The sequence below is a fragment of the Macaca fascicularis genome, chromosome 20 (assembly GCF_037993035.2).
Source record: "Macaca fascicularis isolate 582-1 chromosome 20, T2T-MFA8v1.1".
Taxonomy (NCBI): Eukaryota; Metazoa; Chordata; class Mammalia; order Primates; family Cercopithecidae; genus Macaca; species Macaca fascicularis.
Window position 1 is genome coordinate 42,446,657 of NC_088394.1, and position 27,534 is coordinate 42,474,190.

The 27,534-nt window shown below is 36.8% G+C and overlaps 2 protein-coding genes and 1 non-coding gene across 11 annotated transcripts in view; all 3 read right to left on the bottom strand.

The window, feature by feature from the left end:
- The window catches only part of LOC123570511 (coiled-coil domain-containing protein 144A-like), a 72,712-nt gene extending 69,498 nt beyond the window's left edge, over window positions 1-3,214 (bottom strand). For all 9 annotated transcript variants that reach the window (XM_074026703.1, XM_065537569.2, XM_074026705.1 and 6 more), the window contains exon 1: window positions 3,144-3,214. In XM_074026703.1, coding sequence (XP_073882804.1) covers window positions 3,144-3,179 — 36 coding nt within the window. In that variant the 5' untranslated portion in view covers window positions 3,180-3,214. The remainder of the gene's footprint in view (window positions 1-3,143) is intronic.
- A 2,753-nt stretch (window positions 3,215-5,967) lies between these two features.
- LOC102130471 (putative ankyrin repeat domain-containing protein 26-like protein) lies at window positions 5,968-27,035 on the bottom strand. The gene is made up of 7 exons (XM_045381819.2): window positions 26,621-27,035; window positions 22,138-22,252; window positions 21,797-21,970; window positions 17,918-18,021; window positions 13,145-13,218; window positions 9,934-9,987; window positions 5,968-6,002 (listed from the first exon to the last, which is right to left on the bottom strand). The coding sequence occupies exons 1-7, from the start codon at window positions 26,830-26,832 to the stop codon at window positions 5,968-5,970; spliced, it is 768 nt and encodes a 255-aa protein (XP_045237754.2). The 5' UTR covers window positions 26,833-27,035.
- Window positions 14,333-14,439, bottom strand: LOC123570769 (U6 spliceosomal RNA). The gene has a single exon (XR_006695013.2). It is a non-coding gene; the product is annotated as a U6 spliceosomal RNA (small nuclear RNA).
- Window positions 27,036-27,534: the final 499 nt, after the last annotated feature.

The following is a 27,534-nucleotide window of genomic DNA, read 5'->3' on the forward strand; positions in this document are numbered from 1 at the left end:
CCATCAGTGACAGATTGGATTAAGAAAATGTGGCACATATACACCATGGAATACTATGCAGCCATAAAAAAGGATGAGTTTGAGTCCTTTGTAGGGACTTGGATGCAGCTGGAATCCATCATTCTTAGCAAACTATCACAAGAACAGAAAACCAAACACCGCATGTTCTCACTCATAGGTGGGAACTGAACAATGAGATCACTCGGACTCAGGAAGGGAAACATCACACACCGGGGCCTATCATGGGGAGGGGGGAGGGGGGAGGGATTGCATTGGGAGTTATACCTGATGTAAATGACGAGTTGATGGGTGCAGCACAGCAACATGGCACAAGTATACATATGTAACAGACCTGCATGTTATGCACATGTACCCTACAACTTAAAGTATAATAATAATAAATAAATTAAAAAATAAAAATAAAAATAAAAATAAAAAAATTAAGAATTCATAATAAATCTGATAAGGCCTAAAACAGATTTCACTGTGCATTATTTATCAACAAGGTTTTACTAGATCAAATATATGACATAACTGCTAAATTCAAAGATGTGAGGATATAAATTTCCTTTTTAAAAATTGATGCATAATAGATGTGCGTATTTTTGAAGTAAATGTGATAATTTGATACATTCATATAATCAAATTAGGGTAATTGGGGTACCCATCACCTTAGTTATCTTTTCTTTCAAATGTATAGTAAATTAATGTTAACTACAGTCACCCTTATATTTTCTTTCAGTTCTTCATAAAAATCAGCTATAAAACATTCAAAGAAATCTCAGCAACTTTTTTCATTATCTGTCTTTTTTTTCTTAATTTGCATTTAAAATAATTTCTATCATATTTTATAATGTAAAGAGTTCCTGCGCTCATTAAATCCCACAGTTTCTGATGTGTTTTTACAATAATCTGACTCACCTTGACTCTGTTACTCAATCTTTACATTTATCTTGCCTCTCTTTAATAAATTCTTCCCCTTTATCCACCTCTTCAGCTTCATATTTGTTAAGCTGCTGTTGTGGGTTGCTTTCTAGTTCTTTAGTATAAGTCGTTTCTATTCTGTTTCTCAAAAAAAGCTAAGGACAAATGATTGTATAAATTTAGCTCCTTCCAAGAAACAGAGAAAAAAAGAATAAATCTTGTAGGGCAATGATAGATGAATAAAAGTCTCACATAGCTACTATGTAGAAAGCTACACTAAGTATGCTAGCAGTGAAGGCACACATGGATTGAAAGAAGAGACGTTGTAGAGAATGTGTTCTAGGAGGAAAAACATAGGTTGGGATAAATCATTTTTAAAAGATTGGGGAGGAGGGAGAAAGAAACAAACAAAGAAAAGGACATAACCTACCAGTCAATCAAGTATGAGCTTGAAATAAAGCCATGGAATAAAGCCAAAGCCAAGGAAAAGGAGAAAAACATCACATACAGTAAGGTACATGGAGAAATACAGATGCACAACAGAGACTTTGGTTCATAGTATATTTCCAATAATACTGAGTAGTATTTATAATTAGCTTTTGGTAAAGATTTCTGTGATATAGAATTGAATTGTGTACTGTAAAACGAGACATTCAATTAGCTAAATATGGTCATCTACCACAACTTAAAAGCTGGAACATTACTACCTCAGAGAGAGAAAAATGGAAAAGGAAACATTCCATCAACTTTCTACTTGGAAGAAAAATACTAATCAGAATTCTAAGCAGTAATATATGGATTGAAAACATGTATTTAGTAGAACATGGGTTGGGGCTTTTAAAAGTTTAAACATTTTAAATCTAAAATTTTAATTTACACTTACAGTTGGAAGACTAGAAAATATATTAACACTTTAACCCTCTTTCCTATTGATGATCTATTTCTAATTTTCTTATTTATGACACATTTTTTCAATATAACTCATCTGAATTTATACATCCTAAATATTAAAAGTGAATAAAAATTTAGGCTATATCTTATAAATGAATGGATTTATTTATTAGATATGTTAGGCATATTATATTATTGCTAACATTCCATTATATAGAAATGCATTTGTCTGTTCATTCGTCGTACTCCAGGATACAAAAAAAAGTTCCCTAACCTCCAGTAGCTCATAGTAATAAAAGAGTTTTTAAATGGTTACTAAATAAATACAAAAACTTCTGAAATTTGAAATTTTAGCATGTGATATAGGATTTAGTTTGGATATTTTTAAGAACCACAACACAAATAATTCTGAAATTAAGTCCCACCGTATGGTTATTAAGAGTCTCTGCTTCTAGAACTGGTTGTTATTTTGGACAAAGCAACCATTCTTCAATTAGGTCAAGAGTATTAAATATAGTCTTAATGAAATGACAGTGGAATCTCATTGTAATAAAGATTTTGAGAAAGAAAATGTAAATTTCTAAATTTCCACAGTTTTTTAAAAATCAGAGGCAGGTTCTTGCTATGTTGCCCAGGCTGGTCTCAGACTCCTGGGCTCAAGCAATTCTGCCACCTCAGCCTCCTGAATAGCTTGGACTACAGGCATGCACCACCATACCCAGCTACATTTTCACAATTTCTAATATTATTTTAGTCTAGTTACATAACCAAGGATAGAAATAGGAAAATAGCTCACATCTAAAAACTGTATATATAATACTAAAATAATGTGTCTAAGAAAGAAAAGTACATGCTATCTGCTGTACAGTTTTTGAACCAAAAGTCATCAAGGAGATTCCATGATTACTATAATAAGTAATTAGATCCATTAAAGATTTATTTAGGCATAAGTATTATAAAAGCTATCTTAGTATAATTTAAACATCACACACAGTAAGAATACTTATTCAAATCAACCTTGACCAAATTTCAAATTTGCTCTATTATGAGAAAGCTTTGCCTAATATAATTTTCCTGTCACTACATATTTTCCAGCCCATTCTTTTTTCACCCCCACTCCCTCTACATATTTGCCAAGTCTTTGTTATTTATCAAAGTAAGAAATGTTCAAAAATGTTTAGTCATGTTTCTTTTATGGTTTTCTCTAATGAACTTTCCATAGCCAACATAATACAATAATAAGTAGATTACTACTAAATTTCAAGAGTAAATGTTATAGAAAATTAAATTCAGAATGAGAAAATTAATTTTGCAAGAGACCTCTTTACCTCAGTATCAAAATCAAAGTCTTCATTAGCTGACATAGGTCGTGAGTCGTCAATAGATGGTTTGTTGAAAAGCCTTTAGAATAAAAATATACAACAAAAATGAGTGTGTTAATTTCTTTAAGCAATTAGAAGGTTCATACCTGAGTGCCCTCCCAAAACAAAACAAAACAAAAAACAAAAGTAAATCTTGTGGAAGTTTAGCTATCTGTATTTAAAATAATGTCTCTTAATATAATTAAAATTTGGCCTCTGTTGCAGTAAAGATCTTAATTACCTATTTCTACTTCCTCCTCTCCAAAGCTATGGAACAGTCCATGAAGACTCACCCTTAATTCTATAACAAATCATGATAGCTAATATATTGGTAGAGCCTGAGAATAATTGGGCTTCACAAATTATTTGTTCTGGAGGCAGAACTTAAAATCCAAGTAATGGCTGATGTAACTTTTGTTACTTGAACTGGAAGACACCTGATAGCTTAAAATAAAATGAAAAGATCCACTGTCCCTTCTCTATGATCTATCTCTAGTTCAAAGACTAATCTGTGTCACTTGAAAATGGCAGTCTTGGTTCTTCTGCTTGGAAACCACTTAAGCAGGCCCCCATTGCTTCCCTTTTCCTTAAAATATTACAGAATCTTCCCTGACACATCTAAAATACTTGAAAGCTAAATGTATGAATGTCAAAGGACAAATGTATATATTGTTATTAAAAATGATCTTCTGGGAGATATTAAAACTTAATTATAAAATCTAATTATTTTCCCTACATAGACTCTGCCAAATTCAGGGCCACATAAAGTATGAAGCTCTTAAAAACCTCCATAGGCACTCAGATACCAAAGGAGAGAGACTTCTGGAAAAATAGAATCCTGGTAGTTGTATCTCTATTTCCCTAAGAACTATCTAAATATCTTTCTTCCTATGGGCTCCCACTTCCAGATCCCTCTTCTGCAGGGCTCTATGGCAGTCCCCAACCTTTAAATCTTTAGCCAATGAAAGCACAAATTCCTAAAAGAGTGGGCTCAAATGACCAAGAGACAGAGCTCTCAATTTTATTGCTGCTAGAAAACAAGCTAAATGGAATTTCAGTCGTCTTCCCCCAGCATAGCCATGTTATCAGCTACCAAACTGAAGGTCCATGACTGATTTGCCAGATAATCTGACCCCAGCCCTACTTGAATTGGGAAAAGAGGCAGAGGTAAGAGGATATGTGCTCTGGGGCACAGATCTACATAGTTCAGGAACCTTCAGTCCTCTAGTACTGGAGGGACTCAGCCCTCCCTCTATAAGTTGAGGTGGAAGTAGATAATACTACAATTCAATCTGCTATAGAGACTCTTCTCAATGGCTCCAATTCTTTTAACATCTTTCAATAGAAACTTTGAAGTTGATCAGTCACTCTAATTAAACAAACAAGAGCAGCAATCTGTTCAGGACTCCCCTGAACCACCTACTTAAACATGCCCTTCTAGATAAATCCCAATATCCTGTCTTCTTCATTACTATAATTTATCTTTATAAAACTTGTCATAAACCCCAATATTCACTTCTCTTTTCTAAAAACCTTATTCCTATCCAACCCAGTGTTATTTCTCTTCAAACATGGGCTTCCCCTACTAGTTTAAGTCTTCTCTTCCATTGGGTTCCCCAGTTAATTCCCTTCCTAGGCTCATCCACTGTGTTCACTAGACCCACTTTCCCTTTCTATTATTAAAACACTCATTAAAAGGATGATAAACAAGGAAGAGTAATGGGCTTTGAAATGGGTTCAAATCTCATTTCTGCCACTTCCTATATCCAAATAAGTCATCTTAATCTCTTTGAGTTTCAGATTCTCCATCCGAACAACCACTTCACCAGAATGTTAAACACGGGTTGAAGTACTGGAGGGTATTTTGATTAGTCACTAAGATTCCTTAAAATCCTGAAATTGTGTATGCTTTTGATTCTGTCTGTATAAAAATGGGGAACACTTAGCTGGCAGAAATGGAAAAATAATAGAACAAAGGAAACACCACAGAAAGCAGAGAAGAAAGTTAACAACTAAAGAAAAGATTGTAGAAAAGTCATGGAAGAAGAAAAAAGACTCTTAAAAAAAGCCCATGGAATTAAGCAGGGTAGTGGCCTAAAGGGAAAACTAAAGTAGGGAGTCAATAAGTAGAGAAATCAATTAGAAATAGGCTCTATTTAGATGCTAAATAAAACTAACATAATAAGTAAATGTAACATAAATAGCCTTCACTTACAATAAAATAATTCCTCTCTAGGACATGACTGGTCTTGTCTATGTAAAACCCATGCTCCTGTGGCCATAGCTAAGTGAGATCTGCCCTAAAATGTTTGATAGTAAAAGCAAGGTACTGATTACCTCTGAAATTGCCAAATATATTAAAACAAACTCTTAGACTAACCAGGCTTCTGAGAAAAACTATAAATGAGAGTTAACTAAATTTGACTTTCTGAATCGATCTGGTTTGGACCTGTACTTTGATTCCAGTGCTGTACAGGTCTCTGCCAATCTATGTAGAGGGGCAAGAGAAGGGATTTGGGAGCCAGGCAGGCTGCCAGTCAAATCATGGGCCAGCTACTTGTTAACTATGGGGACATGGGGCAGTTAATCAACCTAACTGAATCACAGTTAGCTAATTAGGAAAAAGTAGGTTATAATAACAGAGAACCTTTCAAAGCTGCTGTGATAACTATATGAGATGAGATAAGCACATAAAATAGTGTCTACCCCAGAATACAACACTCAACAGATGTTAGTTTCTTTTCTCTATATTCCCTCAGGTAACATATAATATTTTTAAAATCTGTAAGTCCTACCTTTTTACCGGATATCCAGGAATCTCATCCACTATTAAAGAAAAAAAATGCATTTTAAGTCAACAATAGAAAAACACAGAATATTGAAAGTATAAGAGGGCCCAGTGGTACATGCATGTAATCCCAACTACTCAGGAGGCTGGAGGCCAGGGGATCACTTGAGAAGCCCAGGGGTTTGAGACCAGCCTGGGCAACACATTGAGACTCTGCCTTCATTAAAAGAAATCATGTATACTTTTGTGCATGCTTTAGACCTTTCTTTTTTTTTTTTTTCCACAAAGTATTCCTTTAGAACCATACCTTGAGACTACACTAGAACTAATATTGATTATACTACTGGTAGGAAATTACTACATTAAGAATCCTTACTTCTCCTCCTTTGTATCAATCAAATGCAAAAGAGAATGGGATTTGCCAAAATGTGATACCTACAAATGAATTCCTGTGTACAATAATCATAATCCTAACCAAACCCTATCAGACTGACTAGCATCACTAGCAAACTGAGTCAAACTTCAAGAACATGCTTTCTGGACTAATGAACTAGTAGTAGTTAGAACAGCATACAGTAATGCTTCATTCATTTTTATAATGATCATGCATCTGGTTGGGTGCAGTGATACATGCCTGTAGTCCTAGCTGCTCCTTTGGCTGAGGCAGGAGGACTGCTTGAGGCCAGGAATTCAAGGCCACAGTCACACTAGTCAATAGCTACTGCATGCCAGCCTGGGCAACATAGTGAGACCACATCTCTTAAAAAAACTAAATAAATAAATAAATAAAAGACTGTGTATCATTCAGGTAACTGTGATGATTGTAGAATAACATATAACCATCAGATATACTATAATACTGTACTACTGATCATAGAGTTATGTTTTGTTTTCAATCTTTTTCTTAAATTTTTATAAAACAACAAAAATAAATTTTACCTATTAAAGTCAGTTCTTAATAGAATAAGTCAAAATGCCCAAAAAATGCATCCAAAGTGCAGTATGAGTTTTTCATTGCTCCCACCAGTGAATTTGATTATTAAGGATCAACAGGACTTTTAACTTATTGAAGGGGGAAGAAAGTTATCTTGTATATAAATGACTAAAATGGTGAGAGTCTGATTGTCCACATAATCTAATTAAATCAGTTTACTAATTTCTGAAGAAATGTAATTCCAGAAAGGCATTTTACATTTAAACAGTGTGAAATAAAACAATTTGTATTTGACAATCCAGGACACACTTAAAATCTTGGCAGACCATCATCAGTCACCCTGTCATTGTGGTGCAGATATAAAGAAGTTTATTTAGCATTGGAAAGTAACAGAATACCATATATACTTTAGGATAGGTAGCCAATTCTTTTAAAATCAAATAATAGACATTTGTCAAATATACATATGTTAGAAATGTGTTCTAACAGTACTTTCTTTAGGGATGAAGTTCAAAGGGAAGCAGTGAAAGCAGAGATATCACAAGAGGGCAGATGAAAAGGAGATTGCACTAGTAAGTAGAGTCAGGTACTGACTTCCCTACTGATGTCACCAGAATTCCAAAAATACTGAGAACTACTCTATATAGCATATCACCTCATATGTTTCTGTGATATTACATTAGTGTTCTGCAATAAAATATTTAAATCAAAAGAAATTCAAACTGCTGATCTGTAAACTATTTCTGATCAAAACTTAAAATTTTGTCAAAGCATGGCTGTATTTTGATTCCATGTTAGAGGAAGGATATGAGTATCTGATAATGGCTTCCAGTTGTTGCTGTCAGATTTTTGTGTGGGAACACATCTAGAAGAGCTTATCAAGGGTTTGAGTACAAAACAAGCGTTTCCCCAAAAACCAGATAAGAAAGATTACACTTTTCCTCATGTGGACCCTTAGGTTCTAAAAATTCTGGGAAAATGTTGGCACAGGAACTCACCATCTAGGCCTGACTCTGTGTAGGTAGCTGCTGCAGTTACAAAAACATTAGGTAGGATGGTGGTAGGTGTATTCTTCCATACTTGAACACCAGAAGTACCATGTACCTAAATAATAGACCTTACAACTCTAAAAGTGTTCTTTTGAAGAGAGTACCACCAAAGAGCTTTTAAAATATTAATTTAACTTACTTTTTAGTAATCTTACTTGTTAGAATTTACATTCCCCCTCCTTGAAATTCTCACATTTTAAAATTTTTGCAACACCCCATCCTCTGATAACCTCTCCAACTTTTCTCTAGCCACTGCTCAGACTTCTTTACTAACTTCTTTTCCTCTGGTAAATGTTGATATTCCCAGGATCTTGTCACTGGCCTTCTGATTATTCCATGTCTTTCCTATCATGGACAAGCTCATTCAGATCTATGACTTTGCCTACATTATTCCAAGTCTGCATCTCCAACCTCAGTTCTACCTCCAGCTAGAAATGCCTAAAATCCAATTACCTACTGAAAATACCCCCATGAATATTCCATTTAACTCCACATGCACAGAACGAGGTTAGTCATTTCTGCTGATCTGCTGCTCTTCTCCATTCACCTGCAAATCTCCTACTCCTTCCTCACGTCCAGGTTAAAAGCTAGTTCACAACCTGTAAATCATCTGAGATTTCTCTCTGTGCCCTAAATTTGTACATCCAATAATCACTAACTAATATTGTCTCTATCTCTTCTCTGCCTCTGCTTTGTATTTCCACTACCACTGGTTCTTAACTACTGGCTTTTACAGACTACCAACTATTAATATTATTTCTTAAATAAAAAAACAAGCAAAACAAATTAAAAAGGCAAAAACCAAGAGAAAGATCAACATTTTAAAATTACTAAGTAGCTTTCTAACATCATTTATTTCACCATGGATGGGTGAAAACCACATAATGGATTGATGCTAGTCCAAGGATTGGTGACAAGGAAGCTATAGCTTTGGCTACTGTAAAAGCTTCCTTTGTCTTCCAGTCTCTTTATGTGGTACTTTCCATCTATCCTCCATATGAGGAGTCATCCAACTGCAGGCCGCAGGCCCAACCCAGCCTTATTTACAAAACCCAGTTTTGTAAATAAAGTTTTATGGGAGCTCAGTCCTGCCTTTTGCTTACATATTATCTATGACTGCTTTCACACTACCATGGCAGGGTTGAGTAGATATGACAGAGACCACATGGCCTGAAATATTTCCCACCTGGTTCTTTACATTAAAAGCTTATGAATACCATAATCAGAATGCCCTAATACTCAGATCTAATCTTGTGACTTTTCTGCTCAAAATTCTATAATGAATTCCTACAGAAAACATTGCTGCCTCCCTACCCAATGACCATTCCTTATTCTTTCTTGCTGGAGAACTACAAGTCTGTTTGAATATTTATCATCCTAATATGCCTCCCCATCCCCAACAAGAGAAATGACTATTCTAATTTAATCATGGTCATTACATTTGTTTTCCCAGTGCCTGGTTTAGGAATGAGCATGTGGTGTAACAAAGCCAATAAAATGTGAAAGGAAGCCCACTGCACGCTTCTGAGTTTTCTCCCTATTTTAAAGAAACATGAGAAGAAAAGCAGCCCTTCCAGCCTTTAGAAATTGTGTTATGAGAACATGATGTTTGGAGCTCTTGCTAATTAGCCAGCCATGAAAGGAGACATGTACAAAACACTACTGACAGCACAGCTGAAAAAGGAACACCAAGTGGGACCCAGTGTTATCACTGAACCACCCACCAAAGCAACTCTGCTTCCTGTTGTTTTAGTCAATGTTAGTTAGGTCCTTTAATATTTGCAGCCCAAAGCACTCTACCTGGTAAATTTCCCATAGCCTGCAGGATAAGATCTACTCAGTTTAACACTATAAAGTATTAAAAAGTCCATCATGAGCATGCCTTACCTAGGTTTTTCCCTCATTCCCAACCACTCCCATCTCAGATTTTGCAACAGCAAAAAAGAACTGCTCATAAACCCTGCAAAGTTCACTCAAGCATCTTACCTTTTGCACCTGCTGCTCCTTCTCCCAAGCACGCCATCTTGTTAGATGTTCCTTCTGCCAAATATACAAACTTGTTAGATGTTCCTTCTGCCCACATCATGCTTCTGCCTCTTTACCTAGAAAAGTTCTACCCCTTCTGCATGCTTACCTGAAATCCTACCCACTTTTTGACAGCTTTCATTCCTCACCACATACTTCAAATGTCTGGCACATATTTAACATGATAAATGATCATTACACACTTCCAGACAGCATCCAGCACATAGTAGTAGGCACTGAATGAAGTAGCAAATAATATAAATGAAAATGATCATAACAAGCTCCTGACTGTTTTGTTTTTGTTTTGTTTTTTGAGATGGTCTTGCTCCATTGCCCAGGCTAGAGTGCAGCCTCCCAAGTAGCTGGGACTACAGATGCATGCCACAATGCCCAACTAACTTTTTCATTTCTTGATTTTTATATTTAGTAGAGTTGAGGTCTCACTGTGTTACTCAAACTGGTCTCAAATTCCTAGGCTCAAGCAATCATTTTGCCTCAGCCTCCCAAAGTGTTGGGATTATAGGTATGTGTGACCATGCCCAGCCCTGACTGTTTATTGTTTTTTGTTGTTTTTTTTTTCTTTTGAGGCAGAGTCTCTCTCTGTTGCCCAGGCTGGAATACAGTGGTGTGATCTCGGCTCACTGCAACCTCCGTCTCCTGGATTCAAGCAATTCTCCTGCCTTAGCCTCCCAAGTAGCTGGGATTACAGGCGTGTACCACCACACCTGGCGAATTTTTGTATTTTTAGTAGAGACAGGGTTTCGCCATGTTGACCAGGCTGGTCTCCAACTCCTGACCTCAGGTGATCCGCCCACCTCGGCCTCTCAAAGTGCTGGGATTACAGGCCTCAGCCACCACACCCAGCCCCTGACTGTATTTTTAAATGTCTGTATTCTGTAACATGAAAAAAAAGAAGCCTACTCCCTAAAACACTCTTGATAGTTTATTCATTAAATAGACAAGTGTATAAATGAATAAAAATATTTTTTTTGAAAATTATTGGCCAGCTGCGGTGGCTCACACCTGTAATCCCAACACTTTGGTAGGCCGAGGTAGGTGAATCACCTGAGGTCAGGAGTTCAAGACATCTGGTCAACATGGTAAAACCCCATCTCTACAAGAAATACAAAAAAAAATTAGCTGGGCATGGCGGTGGGAGCCTATAATCCCAGCTCCTCGGGAGGCTGAGGCAGGGAGAATTGCTTGAATCCAAAAGGCAGAGGTTGCAGTGAGCCAAGATGGTGCCACTGTACTCCAGCCTGGGTGACAGTGCAAGACTCTGTCTCCAAAAAAAAAAAAAAAAAAAAAAAATCTTGAAAAAACACACAGATATGAAATAAGGACAGCTGCAGTCTATTATGAGCACCTTAAAGACCAAGACTACGTGTTTGTCACCTGTAGCTTGCAAAATCTAACTTGTAAAAGTTCTTCAATTGATATGTACTAAATTAAAAATGTCCTCACACAGTTCAGACTGTATAATGTATTTGGTGTCACATTTAGGTAGCATAGTAGCATTTTTGTTATTGAGAAGCACTTTTATACTTTTATTATAATTTGTTGAGCCTAGAGTTGGACTATTTGGGTATTCATTACAATAACCTTTTGGCTACTGGTAAAAGAGTATTTTGTTCTAACAAAATTACTGTTATCATGACAATTAACTAGTGGAGAGAAGAACTGATCTTGTTCTAATGAAGTAAATGTATCTCATTCAATTTCAAATTAGGAAGAATGAAGTCAATAAGTGAGACCTTGTTGGTATAAGAATATGAAACATGACCTGCGCTTTTCAACAAGAAATTGCTTTTCTGACTTCTACACTTGGTATCTTTAAAAAATAATTTTCTATTAGTATTAGTGTACACTGGATAAGTTTTATAGTTCTTATTGACATTTATTTATGGTACCAGAAAGGTATTGTTGAGGTCCCAGTTTTAAAAAGTTACTTTTTTTAGTGACATAAATCACTATGTAATACAGTTGACCTTTGAACAACAGGAGTTTAACTTGCAGCAGTCTAATTATATGCAGATTTTCTTCTACCTCTGCCACCTGAGACAGCAAAACCAATCTCCTTTCTTCTCCTCAGCCTACTCAAGTTGAAGACCATGAGGATGACCCACTTCCACTTCCACATAATAAATACTACATATATTTTTATTCCTTATGATTTTCTTAATAACCATTTTTCTCTAGCTTGCTTTCTTGTAAGAATATAGTAACACACGTAACATACCAAATGTCTTCGCTGACTGTTTATGTTATGAATAAGGCTCCTGGTCAATAGTCATCTATTAGTAGTAGCTAATTTTGGAGGGAATCAAAAGTTACACACAGGTTTTCAGCTGCACACGGGGTCAGTACCGCTAAATCCTATGTTGTTCAAAGGTCAACTGTAATTGACATTTATTTACTAAATAAAAGCCTTTTTTTTTTTTTTTTTTTTTTTGAGATGGAGTTTTGCTCTTGCTGCCCAGGCTGGAGTGCAATGGCATGATCTCGGCTCACAGTAACCTCAACCTCCCAGGTTCAAGCGATTCTCCTGCCTTAGCCTCCCGCGTAGCTGGGATTACAGACATGCGCCACCATGTGTGGCTAACTTTGTATTGTTAGCAGAGACAGGGTTTCTCCATGTTGGTCAGGCTGGTCTCGAACTCTCGACCTCAGGAGATCAGCCCGCCTTGGCCTCCCAAAGTGCTAGGATTACAGGCATGAGCCACACCATGCCCAGCAATGAAAACCATTTATTTTAAAAATTAAGTAGAAGCTCCAATTTCATAACACATCCAGTTTGCTATAATGAGACTATAAATAAAACATACCACATACTAACTTAAAAATCCTTTTTCTTATTTATACAAAAAATATCATATAAGATTTTAGGGACTACGATTAAAGAAACGATTCCTTTCAGATAATACTGTTTGAGATTATGAATTATCTACACATAACTTTTTAAATAATTCTGAAATCTAACCTACTAAGAAGAAATTTAAAACACACACATATATGTGTATATGTGTGTGTATATATATATGTGTGGGTATATGTATATATGCAATTTACATAGTAAGCTTTTAAACTACTCTTTGGTGATTAAAACTTCCTAACTCTTATTTGTTAATCTATGGTAAGACCACCAAGAGTAATTTACTACCAGAAGTCTTACCTGGATTGCTATTTTGAGGATTTCTAGGTGTCTCGTTTTCTTTGTATTCAGACATTAGTTGGTGAATGCTATATCTAAAAACGTAATAAGTAAAATTACTATTTAAAAACTGATATAAAAATAATTACCAAAAATATTAAATTCTTAGAGTATTTCAAATGATATCTGTGTTAATTTTAGAATTTTAATTATCCCATACACTTCTAATTTGTAAGCTCTACAAACTTCTCTTTAAGCTTCTAATTAAAGAAGAAAAAAAATAACGTGAAGTACTCATGAACTGAAGGCAGTATAGTTCAGTAAATTAACTTGCATTAGCCTGACATAATGGAAAGTGTCTTAACTCAGAATAAGCCCTAGCTCCATAACCAAAAGCTACTAGTTCTTGGATAAGTTGCTTTTGTTAGGTTCAATGTGTTCTTCTAAAAAGCGAGAATTTTGCTGTCTTATTTTACTAGGTTGTTATAAAAATTTAGTGAGATAACATATTTTGAATGCTCAGAAAAATAGTGAAGCAATGAAATAATTTGTTCTTGAACTTTATTATTGGTGAAACTATCTTAGAACTGCAAATAAAATCCAATGTGTATTTTTTGTAGGTTCTAATATTGAAACGTTGTGGTATTTGGGAAATGTTATTGAGTCCTAATTTTGTTTATTAGGTGTTCTACTCTTTGTGGCTTATAATTTAGGGCATCTCATATATTTCATGGTTTGTAACTACATTTATAAACCTATTATCTCACTAAATTAGATAGCATAATTGTCTACTGTTACTGAGCTCATCAATCATACCAAAGGCAAAAAACTAATAGATATCAAGACCTGCCTTAGACTACTATCCCTTCTTCACAGACTCAAACTCTGAACCAGTAGATCTTTGTTAGAATGATGCTTAATCTCCATGTTCACCTCCAATTGACATAAAAGATAAAACTCTTTTTGTAAGTTCCATGAAGTAGATGCAAGTTGACATTTTCTCATTTCTGAGATACATACTAACAATATATTTGCACGCAGTATCCCGTGTTTTACTCAGCTCCATTCTCATTCCATAGATCACTCTATGTGAATATTTTTGTAGTGAAAATCATAATTTCAATATTAAGTGCCAACCATTTTGCTTTGACTCATGCTGTTTCCTTGGAGCTAGTCAGAAAATTGTGATATGACCTTCCAGGGACTGCACAAAATACGAACCACTTCATGAATTTGTGTGTCAGCCTTATGCAGGAGCAATGCTAACTTTCTCTGTACTATTCCAGTGTTACCATGTGTGCTGCTGAAGCAAGCACAAAACCCTGCTTTACACGTGAATACTCATGAGTCATGGATGAGACTTAGCTCTGATAAACCCAATAAACATACTTGAGATTCAGATAATTCTATTGAATGGCTTCCTGTGAGGTAGAATATGAAAATATTTTTAAAACTTGAGGTAGAATTGCAAGTAATTAGGCCCAGCACGGTGGCTCATGCCTATAATCCCAGCACTTTGGAAGGCTGAGGCAGGTGGATCACCTGAGGTCAGGAGTTCGAGACCAGCCTGGCAAACGTGGTGAAACCTCGTCTCTACTAAAAATACAAAAATTACCCAGGTGTGGTGGCACACACCTGTAATCCCAGCTACTTGGGAAGCTGAGGTGAGAGAATTGCTTGAACCCGGGAGGCAGAGGTTGCAGTGAGCCAAGATCACACCATTGCACTCCAGCCAGGGCAACAGAGCAAGACTCCATCTCACAAAAAAAAAAAAAAAGAAAGAAAGAAAGAAAGAAAGAAAGAAAGAAAGAAAGAAAGAAAGAAAGAAAGAAAGAAAGAAAGAAATGCAAGTAACTTGGGAGATTTTCATTATTATGGAAATCAGATCACTTGAAGATAAAACCACAAATTGAAAAAAAAAAAAAAAAAGAAAACAGAAAAATTGGCGCCACTGCTCTGAGGAAGGATAATATAGAACCTTCCACTCCCTAAGAAAATATACTAACCAGCATATAAAGGAACCTCAGAGTACAGATCTGGTAACAATGGAGTAAGAAAACACTGTTCTCTTTCTGCAACATTATTTAACCTCTTTGACAGTTTAGAACAATCTCAACTAACATTTAATAGAGAAAAGACAAACAAGGGCCTCAAAGGATAACTTACCATGAAGGCCTCAGCTAAGTCTAGGCTAAGATGTGGGCTCCACATAAGGTTTTGAGTGTGGGGGAAGGTTGGTCAATTTTCTCACTATGTGTGTGGCTAAAGCTAGGATGCCCAGCTGTCAGAGCAGGATGCTGGTGCTTTGGGAACAATGGCTGAGCATATATGTATGTGAACTAAAAAAGTTATAGCTATGAAGTCTATGTATGAATCACCATGAAAACTGAGGGCTCTGAATTAGTAAGCGAATCCTGGTGGGAAAAGTCAAGCACTAACAGACAGCAGAACCCCTTTTAATGGCAATAATTCAGGAAAAGAATCAATGGAAACAGCAGAATGATTAGAACGTCCTTTTCTTCCCTTCCTTCTGACCGGTAAAAGAGTGTCATTTTATCCTTCTTGGACTTAGAAACCCCTTAAGTTCTTGAAAAATTAAAGGAGGAGGGAATAGGAGATAGCCCTCAAAAGATAGTACGAGATTTTCTGCTAAACTGAACATTTCAACACCCAAATAATTAATTAGAGAAATGAGAGATGTGGCATTATTTTTATCCTGTGCATGTGGCTATACTTGGAGTAAAAGGGACAATGTTGGGATCTCTAAGATAAAGATCTCAAAAGTCCTCAGATAAAGAATTCTGCACCCATTGATATTTCTAACCAGTCTAGCCTTTTGCCTGATTTCTGGTTGATAAAGTGGACTAACTCACTGTCACTCCAAAACAACCTGAATTAAACTATAAAATCTCACCTGGTGTATAGGATGCAAGAACTACAATTATTTTAAACCTCAATTTAGTGTAAACTAGCTTTCTAATGTAAAAACTTGCCTACTAAAAGGACTAAAAATGGCATAATCTTCTGCAGCCCATCTAGACATATCTTGGGAAAACACATCAGCATTTTGCTGAAGAATACTGACTATACTTGCTGATTCACAATGTACAACAAAACGAGGGCTGTTTTAAAACACCAGAGAGATAAATTCTTTCTTAGGAACTTTAAGAAAGTTATTTAAAAAGCTAATTTGGTATCCTTTACCAATTTAATATTTTGCCTGTCCATGTAGAATTAAACATTTACATGTACTAACAAACATAAGCATCTTGGGTGCTCAAGTGTTCATCTTCATAAATTACCACCAATGCTTTTTTTTAAAAAAAAAAAAAAGCCTCTTGTCCCATTAGAGTATTACATCATAGAAGTTGCTAACTTAAAGTCCTTTGATGAGCAAGAAACTTTGCTGAGATCACTTATCTAATGTAGGCAAAGATTTAAAGACAGATACATTGTAATTCAAAATCAGCTAGGGGTCAGATAAGTAAGAGCCGCCTGCAGGCAGAAAACAACAATACTAATACTAATGGTAGTAATAATAATAATCATAGTAGTGTCAGTTAATGATGCCCATATACATGTGCTAGGCACTGAATTAAATGCTATATATACATATACATATAAAATATTTCTTCCACACAACCACCCTTGAAGGATATATTATTATCCTCCTTTTCATATAGAAAAACATATTTGGTGATAAGTAATGTTCCCAGGTCACACACCTAGCAAGTGAGAAAGCTAGGACTTAAACCCAGTCTTGTGTGAATCTAAAGCCTGGCTCTTTTCTCTTTTTCACCCACCTATGGCTTGTCTTCATTAGAAAAAAAAAAGCTACTCATTTAAAGCTGTATTTTCTTCCTCTGCCCATAGCAATTAGAAATAAAAACATCAGGGTCAGGTGCGGTGGCTCACGCCTGTAATGCCAGCACTTTGGGAGCCTGAGGTGGGTGGATCACCTGAGGTCAGGAGTTCAAGACCATCCTTGCTAACATGGTAAAACCCCATCTCTACTAAAAATACAAAAAATTAGCTGGGCATGGTGGCACACGCCTGTAGTCCCAGCTACTCAGGAGGCTAAAGCAGGAGAATCCCTTGAACCCTGGAGTTGGAGGTTACAGTGAGCTGAGATCGCACCACTGCACTCCAGCCTGGGCGACAGAGTGAGACTCTGCCTAAAAAAAATAAATAAAATAAAATAAAAACATCAAAATACACTAGAAATAAAATAGAAAAAGCTAATGAACCCACAGTATCTGGTAATAGCAATTAACAGCCACGTAGGGGTAGCTTAACATTACTATTTTTCAAAGAAAGCAACTTAAAGAGTCATCTAGAAGAACAAATGATTTTCAACTCCTATTTATGTCTAACACAGCATGTTTAAAGGAAGAGCTTATAAGAAGCAGAGGTTAAAAACTACTATAAAAGAGTTAAGAAGTTCAATATTTATTAAATCTTAAAGTATATTAAAGTTAAAATCCACACTTCGTACAACTAATAAAACCAATATAAAAACACTTTGGTCAGGTCACATGACCAAAAACATCACATTACAAATAACAAACCCCAGTCAATATAATAAGAGAAGATGAATCCTACTACATACTGTTCTCTTTGTTGCCCAGCCCAAATAATTGTTTTTCTATTTAACAGATGATTTGTGTTGATATCTTTTACTATATCACAATAATTACAAGTTAATCTTCTTATTAATCTAATATTTCTAACTAGAGAGACTGTTATCATTGTAGAATATCAGTCACGTTTTAAAAAAAGAACTAATTACTGTACCTTTCAAACTTAGCTGCACTTAAATTTTCTTTTTGCTTTCTTAAAAAGTCTACCATTTGCTGTTTTTGTTCATGCACAGCTAGCAAAAATGGTGTGAGTTCATCCTGTAAAACAGCAAGAGTAACTGATAATTCACAACCTTACATATTTCTCAACTGAACTGGAAACATTATATTTATGTAAGTAAGTAAGTCCCTTCCTTTTTATTATTCTTTGCTTTCCTGTGTGCTGTTCCTTCCCTTGGAAAAACCCCTCCTCCTCCGCCTCACCACATGAACTCTGGTCATCTCCAAAACTCACTTCAACACCAGTTCCAATAGTCTTTGCTTCTGTCACAGCACTTAGCATAGTATATTGTAATGATTTTATTGTTTTCCATGTAAACCAAGAGCTTCTTGAGGGCAGTGGCTTTATCTTTTATCTCTATATTCTCAAATCTTAAGACATATTAGTAAAAGCTTCAAGGGTTTTTATTAATGATCTAAATTATTGCATCTAGACAAGTGTTTCTTAAGCTGCATTGCAAAGAATGTTTACTCTACCAGATGGGTAACACATCCAGTTACAGCCAGGAATAACCTAGAAATGCTTAAAGGCATGCTAATGCAAAGGTGGTGATGGCAAATATAAAAAATAAGAGTTAAATACAAAGAATATTTACCATAAATAAAAAGAATATAGAATTTAGCAGGTTTTTTTAAAACTTCTAAATTTTAAAATTCAACTCTGGTGCTAAGGGATTCATATAAAATATAGGTTATATATTATAAACAAATAGAAACTGTCTTGAAAGCCTTGACATCTTTATCAAAATATACTGTAAGACGAGAGTTGTCAAATGCTTACAAGGGCAAAGGGGGTGACCTAAGTGAGGGACCTAGGTGGACACCACAGCAAACTGGAGAACACAGGCCTCATAGAAAGGGGTAACCTCTGCACATCAGACCGAACAGTGATGTGGGCTCAAGGGACACCAGATTTGATTCTTAAGAGAAACCTAAAATCCAGATTTGTATATGAGTCTCCGCAATTTTACATGTTGACATAATTTACGAAGGCAAGTGAAACATACCTATGGACCACAATTAGACTGTAGCGCCTGCATTTTTAAACTTGCCATGGATGTGTTGCCAAATGGTTGTGCAGAAAGCAAGTGTTTGCATGTAAAATATTTTCTTTCTTTAGTTTTGGATGTTTTACCAAAAAAACAGTCCCCAACATGTAATAAAATTTGCTACTAAGACTCATACCACCCACTTCAATAATTTTTCTAGCATTTATTTGTTTAAAATCTATTAGTAAGTAGTTTTCTGAGATTGTTAGCCAAATAGATATTTAGTTCATAGGAATGTTGAAAAGCATCGTGGCCCACGCCTATAATCCCATCACTTTGGGAGGCCGAGGCGGGCAGATCACCTGAGGGCAGGAATTCAAGACCAGCCTGTCCAACATGGTGGAACCCTGTCTCTACTGAAAATACAAAAAATTAGCCGGGCATGGTGGCAGGCGCCTGCAATCCCAGCTATTCAGGAGGCTGAGGCAGGAGAATCTCTTGAACCCGGGAGGCAGGGGTTGCAGTGAGCCAAGATCGTGCCACTGCACTCCAGCCTGGGTGACAAGAGCGAAACTCCATCTCAAAAAAGAAAGAAGAATTTATATCTGTATTCTTAGTAATTTCATGGTTTTCAGAGTTTAAAACTGTCATCCTGATTATGCCAAAATCTATGAACAGACATACTGATGTAGCCCGTAATGCAGCTTCAACAACAACAAAAGGTTTAGAACTTGCTACAATTCTAATTGAGGAAACTCCACTTGTAATAAAGATTTATTGGACTAATCACCTGAATGGTAACAAAGAGATGTGAAGTCCTGAAGGGATTACCCTCCATTTAGTGAAATACTGCCCAGGCTGAGTGCACTAGCTCATGCCTGTAATCCCAGTACTTTTGGAAGCTGAGGCAGAAGGACTGCTTGAAGCAGCCCAGAGGTTGAGACCAGCCTGGGCAATATAGTGAAACGCTGTATGTACAAAAAGTTTAAAAATTGGCTGGGCATGATGGTGCATGTCTGTAGTCTCAGCTTCTCAGGAGGCTGAGGTAGGAGGATCACTTGAGTTCCAGGAGGTTGAGGCTGCAGTGAGCTGTGATTGTGCCACTGCACTCTAGCCTAGGTGACAGAGCAAGATCCTGTCTCAAAACCATTTTAAAAAAGAAAGATTACCCATAGCAAATGTATAAAGACCCTCTGAATGGCAGTAAATAATAGTGGGAAGGAAAAGGTGTTATTCTGTAAGCTGATAGATATTGCCAATAATATTTCTTTTAGCTTCCCAACCACAATGGTAAAGAAAAATGGGCTAATATTATTGAAAGGGAGAGATTTAAAGGAAGTAGTACCTATCAAACTCCAACTCTTCTACAGATTTCTTAACTCTAGAAGAGTTTTTGGAGATGGCAATTTACATATTATATTTATCTATTCAGTGATTCTTAACCAGCCATGTATCAGAATTTTGAGGAATTTGCTGTTATTTAGTCAGAGACGGGGTCTTACTATGTTGCCCAGGCTAGACTCAAACTCCTGGGCTCAAGCAATAGCCCCACCTCAGCCTCCTGAGTAGCTGGGACTGTAGCCATGTTTCACCATGCCTGGCTCCAAGGAAATATTTTTAAACATATATGTCTAGGCTTTATTAGATTTACTATATCAAAATCATCAGAGGAGAGGTTAGCTGTGTAGAATTTTTTATATTTCCCTAGGTTACGGTGATGCACAGTTCTAGCTGAGAACTAGTGCAATTGACAATTACTTCCATCATCTCTCACCACATGACCAATTACCTTCATCTTTGAGGATTTGGCCAAAAAGAGGAAAGAGTAAAAGAGAAGTTTTACTCTCTGTTTTACATTTACTGAGAGTTTTTACTCTCTCTTTTACATTTACTGAAAACTGCACATAATTTGTTTGGGTAGGAATAGAATAGGGACTAGTAAACTCAAAATCCAACTTGACTTTGTAAGCTCCTTATCTTCCACCTTCCCCTCAAGACAGTCTAGATTTGAGAGCAGAGTTTAGACATTTATCTAAGTGGCTGTTTCTGCCAGCATAGGATAAGTCAGTTAATTACTTGAGGGTTTCCCACTTCATCACCACCTATTCAGGGCCAATCCGGTTTCCTCACGGTCCTCCTAAAATTGATCTCTAAACGAGTGTGCAACTCATTAACTCTCTCCCAAACTGAAAACTATTATCCCCAAAACTGAAAAGAATATTGTCTAGACATAAACTGGAAACAAACAAACAAACAAAAAGCAAACAACAACAAAAAAATTCTTCTTGGTATTTTCCCTCAAGTACCTAATTTCCAAATTGGCCTGCATATTTCTGGTTGCTCTCCTTTCCATTTTCCTTTCCCTTTCCATTTTTCCCTTTTAAGCCCTGCCACTGAGAGTTAAATCATTTTCATATATATTACTCTATGTAGGAATTTATCAACAGCATCAAGATTTCTTTTATTTAAAATGTGTTAGTTTTCTTGGCATTTTAAGATAAAGCCTATTTCAAGAGCAAATTTTACTTTCCAGGGTAATTAGAAAAAAAAAAAAAAAACTTGAAAGAAAAAATTTAAAAGTATTACCTTTTACAAATTCAGTGTTTTCAAAAATTTTACCATAAATACATTTAAAAAGATATACCCTCTAATGCCTCTTTAAAAGTATCAATATTTAAAGTAACATTTTATAATTAAGTTATTTCCAAATATTTTTATGCAGGTTTTGCTTGAGCTTCCAAATATGGAAAACTGACCTGTACGTAAGTCAATGTTAAAACAAATGCATTTCAAATATTTTGAAATCAAAGTTGGTTGATCTATACCTTGTTTGCTGATTCAATATCAGCATGGTGTAAAAGCAGTTTTTTTGTCATTGGTATATCCTCATTGTAGACGGCATAGTGTAAGGTAGTATTGCCATAGACATCTGGAAGGTCTGGGTCGGCACCGACTTCTAGCAAAATAGTCGCACATTCCTCTTCCTGGCATTGTACTGCCTGTCAGTATTAGACCAAGCAATAGATTGTAAATTCTAGGAGTTCAAAATAAGCATTCCACAAGTTTCACCAATGAGTTCTGTTTAAACGAGATGAATTTTATTTTATTTTATTCTATGTATTTGTATCAAATCCATCTCATGCTGAAATTGTTGACTACTCTGTACCTTTAGCAGAGCTGTCCTGTTTTTGTTGTCAAAGACATTAAGTTGACATCCTCTGTCCACCAGAAGAGCTACCACTTCTGGATGGCCATTGGCACAGGCCAAATGCAGAGCAGTCCTATGAGAGGGAGACGACATTTTTAGGAAACTATCAGAAAACATAAAATCATAAAATCATCTGAAAACATAAAATCATCTGTGTAATTATAAACATTGAGCAGCATGTGATTTCTCTGCCTTCCAAACAAACATTTAATTTTTTGTGAAGAAATCACACTTTTTACTCTCTCTTATTACTCACTACATTAATGAAAGAGCAGCCTATTTCAATAGAAAGACCTTGGCCTTTGGATTCAGTTCAACTTGGACTGGAATCCTACTTCAAACTCTGTCACTTCCCACTTACTGCTTAGCCTTTTTTGCCTCAATTTCCTCATTAATAAAATGGGGTTAAAAATACTGGCTGTTTCACAGGACACTATTGTGATGCTTGCATGAGACTCTGTACAAAGTATTTAGACAGTTCTTAGCACAAATAACAGTTCCGTATTTGTTAGATATTACAATTATTACTAATACTACTGCTTAACAAAGACAAGATTTTAGTTAAGTAAAATGATACAATTATATCTTCTTTGAGGTATGTTTAACGATTAGAGGTAACATTGTATTTCGATCATTCTAAATTGCTCACTTGCTCATATTTTAACATCTCTGACTTTGGAATCCCATTTACAATTTTTGATTTATTACAACTAAAATTGGCAACATTTAAATAATTCTCTTATTGAGACATAAAATGATGGGGCATCACAGAATCCATGGTGCCTTGCAATAAGTGGAAATGGTATATACAACACATGTAGGGCCGTTCTAGTCATATAAATGTCATTTAAATAAATTTTAGTTCTTAAAAGTACCATGGAACAAGAGGACTGAAAATAAAGATGACAACAAATGTTTAAAACAAACTCATTCTTACTTTGATTTTCAAAAAAAAAACACTTTAAGCCAAAAGAAATTCGGAATTCAAATGAAAGCATATGACTTATTTTATTTTCTATTTAGATTTATAGAATGGATGTAAATCAGGCACTTTCAATGATTAATATTCACATTTAAGACTGTTATAAACTTTCAAAAGAGTAGTTAAAAGTTATATTTTGCGGCCGGACACAATGGCTCACATCTGTAATCCCAGCACTTTGGGAAGCCGAGGCAGGCAGATCACCTGAGGTCAGCAGTTCAAAACCAACCTGGACAACATGGTGAAGTCCTATCTTTTCCAAAAATACAAAAATTAGCCAGGTGTGGTGGCGTATGCCTGTAATCCCAGCTACTCAGGAGGCTGAGGCAAGAGAATCACTTGAACCCAGATGGCGGAGGTTGCAGTGAGCCAAGATCAGCCAAGATTGTGCCACTGCACTCCAGCCTGGGCAACGGAGACTCGGTCTAAACAAAACAAAACAAAACAAAAACAACAACAACAAAATTCTATTTTGCTATTTTCCACCTTCAGAAATGCTTAAAGGAGGAAGGAAAAGCTTCAATTGAGATTAAGTTCTAATACTCCAATTTTAAATCTCTCAGCTTGTTCAAGCTAGGCAGGTAAATATGAAGTTTTTAAGGATGAAAGGGTCCTGAAAGATAGTAGAATATGTGTACTACATAACAGGTGTCCAGCTTCTGTTTGATGGATAAATTGATTGAAAGAATGAAGGCTGTGCATGGTGCCTCATGTCTGTAATTGCAGCTCTTTGGGAGGCCAAGGTGGGAGGATTATTTGGGCCCAGGAGTTCACGACCAGCCTGGACAACATGGCGACACCCTGTCTCTACAAAAAGTACAAAAATTAGCCAGGCATGTTGCACACACCAGCAGTCCCAGCTACTCAGAGGCTGAGGAGAGGATCACTTGAGCACAGGAGGTCGAGGCTGCAGTGAACCATAATCGTGCCACTGCATTCCAGCCTGGGTGAGAGCCTGTCTCAAAAAAAATTATTTTTATTTAAAAAAGCAATGGAAAATTACAGTTGGGGAGTTCAACGTGTTTACAGAAAACTCCCATAAAATAAAGCAATACTTTTGTAATAGTAATACTCACTTATGTTTGCTATTTTTTATTTTCATAAGGACACAACTAAACTAAAATTTTTAATCTATTTTTTGCATATATGTAGTAAATCTATATATAATAAAAATATATGTATGTAATAAAAATGTATTCATAATAAAACCTTTAAGCACAGATAAAAGGATTCCCCCTTCTCCAAAAGAGGCTAAAAGTTAGCCTCTTTTAAGAGGCTAAAACCACAAAAATGGTTTTTGTGGTTGGAAGAGACCAAACCACAAAAATAAAATAATAGAAAGTGAGAAATTATTTTTATCTAGGCAAGTTTCATGTATTCCTCTTTTCCCAAGGATTATTTCATTAATAATAAGCCTTTACTGTAACTTTTATACATGCTCATTGCAGAAATCACAGACAAGAAAAAAAAGTTACTTATAGTACAAATGCCCAGAAATAAATGTATTCATATTTGGTACACATTTTCAGCTAAAACAAGAGCATAGTCTATGTGTATATACACTCAAAATAATTTTTTCTCAATTGCTATAGCAAAGTACATCTTCACATGTCAAAATAAGTCTGTATCTAGTCACACCTTCAACAGCTACTATTCCATCCTATGGATGCACTGAAATTTAGTTCTAAAATCCACCATATGGGTTCTTCTTAATACATTGAGGTTTTAAGCAGTACTGAGAAAAACAAATTGGATGTATCTCTATTTTTTACAAATATTTCAGTATAATGGAATTGATGAGTGAAGGGCATATATGTTTTTTAAATGTGGTGCTTATCACCAAATTCTCTATCTGAAAAGTCATCAGCAACTTAAACTTTAAGCAGCCGTGTAAGTACCACCGTCTTCATTTTCACAAACTTTGTGGATAGGAAACAGTATTTTATTTCTTTTTTAACATGAATTACTTCTCTTGCAAGGAACACTAAATGTTTTTTCCTATGTCACTTATGGATGTACAAAAAAAGTACTTTGCCCAAATTTAGAATTATTTTATTGTTGAAGATATGAAGATACATTGTTCACCTGATGTGTATGTATTACATATGTGTGTATTATATGTACGTGTTGTAAATATTTTGCAAGTAGGTTGTCTTTTTTTCTTATTTACAAAGTGTTTTAAGTTTTATTTTGCTAAATCAACCTTCAGAATGCTTGCTTGTGAAGTTCTTAAGAAGGTCTTTATCAACATAAAAATGTATCTGTATAAATAGGCATGTGTGTCTTCTTCTGGTACTTTCCTTATTTTGTATACTTAAAATGTTTGATCTATATTTCATCGGGAACTTATTTTTGCGACATAAAAATCTAGTTAGTTTTCTCCAAACAGCAGGCATTTCATTTATGAATAATTCACCCTTCCTACTAATCTAAAATGTCAACATTATCGAGCTCTAAATTCTTACATATATTTGGGCAATTCTAGATCTTCTATTCTGTTTCATTCATTTACCTGTCTTTTCAGCTGTTAATAAACAATTTGTGGAAATTAATAGCACATTTTGATATATAGAAAGGCCAGTCTTTCTCACCTCATTACAAAAAACATTTTCATGTCATCACAACAGTAAAACACAGACAAGTTTAACTTTAAAATATTAAAACTTTGATATTTTTATTTGGTTTATGTGAAGTTGATACACAAAGAGCTCACATCTTGAGAAAAATGAATCTTCCTACTCAAGAACAGGAACGACTTCCCACTTCAAAGTTTCCTTCTAAGGTTCTTCAGTAAAGAACGTATTTACATAGGTGTACATTTATATAAAAATAAATATTAGATATAATCTGAAGAATTTTTAGTCCAGAAATTGAAATGTCATGGGAATTATTGCTCTCCTTATGCACCTGTCTATAGAGTATATAACATCATGTTGGCCGGGAGCAGTGGCTCACGCCTGTAATCCCAGCACTCTGGGAGGCCGATGCGGGAGGATCATCTGAGGTCAGGAGTTGGAGACAAGCCTGGCCAACATGGTGAAACCCCGTCTCTACTAAAAATAGAAAAATTAGCCGGTCGTGGTAGCGTGCACCTACAATCCCAGCTGCTCAGGATGTTCAGACAGGAGAATTGCTTGAACCCGGGAGGCAGAGGTGGCAGTGAGCCAAGATCGCGCCACTGCACTCCAGCCTGGGCAAAAAGAGCGAAACTCCGTCTCATAAAAACAAAAAAAAATGTTTTGAAATGTGTCCATTAAAGATAAAGTGCTGTATAGACTTAATTAACCCCTCCAAGGTTTCCCCATGCCAGGTGCTGTGGAGCCTGCGGAGGCAGGAAAGCCAGGACCCCGGGGTCAGGAGGGCTCACCCCCTACCCCGCATCCCCCCGTCAAAAAGGGGGCGCTTCTCCCGCACCCCCGCCTCCTCCCAGCCCCCGCCCCCAGCCCCAGCGCCTGTCACCTCTTTTTCTTGTCTCTCTCATCCAAGTCAGCGTTCCCGCGCGAAAGGATGCGCTCCACCTTGGAGACTTCACCCCGGCTGGCAGCTCTGTGGAGCTTGCCCAGGTGTTTCTCTCGGATGTTGTACCCGCGCTGGGTGAAGGGGCTGTCATCGTCCTCGACATCGTCCCCCCTGCACCTCCGCCAGCAGGTGGAGCCGCAGGGCCCCTTCATGGCGGAGGCTATCAGAGACACCTCAGCACCAGTCCGCCTATCACAGCCTCAGGGGCCCAATAAGATCAAGCCACTCTGGTCAGCCACCACCTCCAACCAGGAAACTCCGCGGCTTCCAAAGTCAGAGCCAGTAACAAGCGAAGCCAAGCAGCCAGGCCGCGCGAAGCGAAAGCCCGTAAGCCCGACTGCGCATGCGCACCTCTGACAGCTCGTCACTGCGCGTGCGCACAACCGACGGCTGGCCAACCGTTCTCAGCGCGCATGTGCATGGCTCACGTGTCAGAAACATCGATGACAGCTTGTTACCAGCCCTGCGTTCCTGCCCCACGTCAGTGGGAGTTGGCTGAGTTTTCAGGACATTCCCTGGGAGGGGAAGGCATCCTGAAGTTCCAGCTACCCTAGCCCTAGTCACGTGTGAAGAAAGCGTTCCCACGTGGGAACACATGACTGAGGCTACAGCAGTTAGAGAACCTTGAGATGCTGAAGGCCTCGCCTGGGGAAACCCCCATGAGGACACTCTCTGGCGGGCAGAGCTCCATGCAAATCACGGCTGCAGCTTGGGCGCCAGCGAAGGCTGCTGAGCTCAGACCTGGGGACCTCAGAGTTGGCAGAGCATCACCCCCTGCCCAGCCAGCAGACCCTCCCGGCGCAGCTTCTGGCACTCGCCTGTGTCCGCTCCCCTGGCTTGTGCCCAGAGCCACC

What these genes read in the sequence shown, in the direction of transcription:
- LOC102130471 (XM_045381819.2), bottom strand. Translation starts at nt 26,832, where the DNA reads ATGAAGGGGCCCTGCGGCTCCACCTGCTGGCGGAGGTGCAGGGGGGAC. An exon ending in GAGAGAGACAAGAAAAAGAG is followed by an intron (nt 22,253 to 26,620) that starts GTGACAGGCGCT and finishes TCCCTCTCATAG; the next exon opens with GACTGCTCTGCATTTGGCCT. An exon ending in AGTGCAGCTAAGTTTGAAAG is followed by an intron (nt 13,219 to 17,917) that starts GTACAGTAATTA and finishes TTACGTTTTTAG; the next exon opens with ATATAGCATTCACCAACTAA.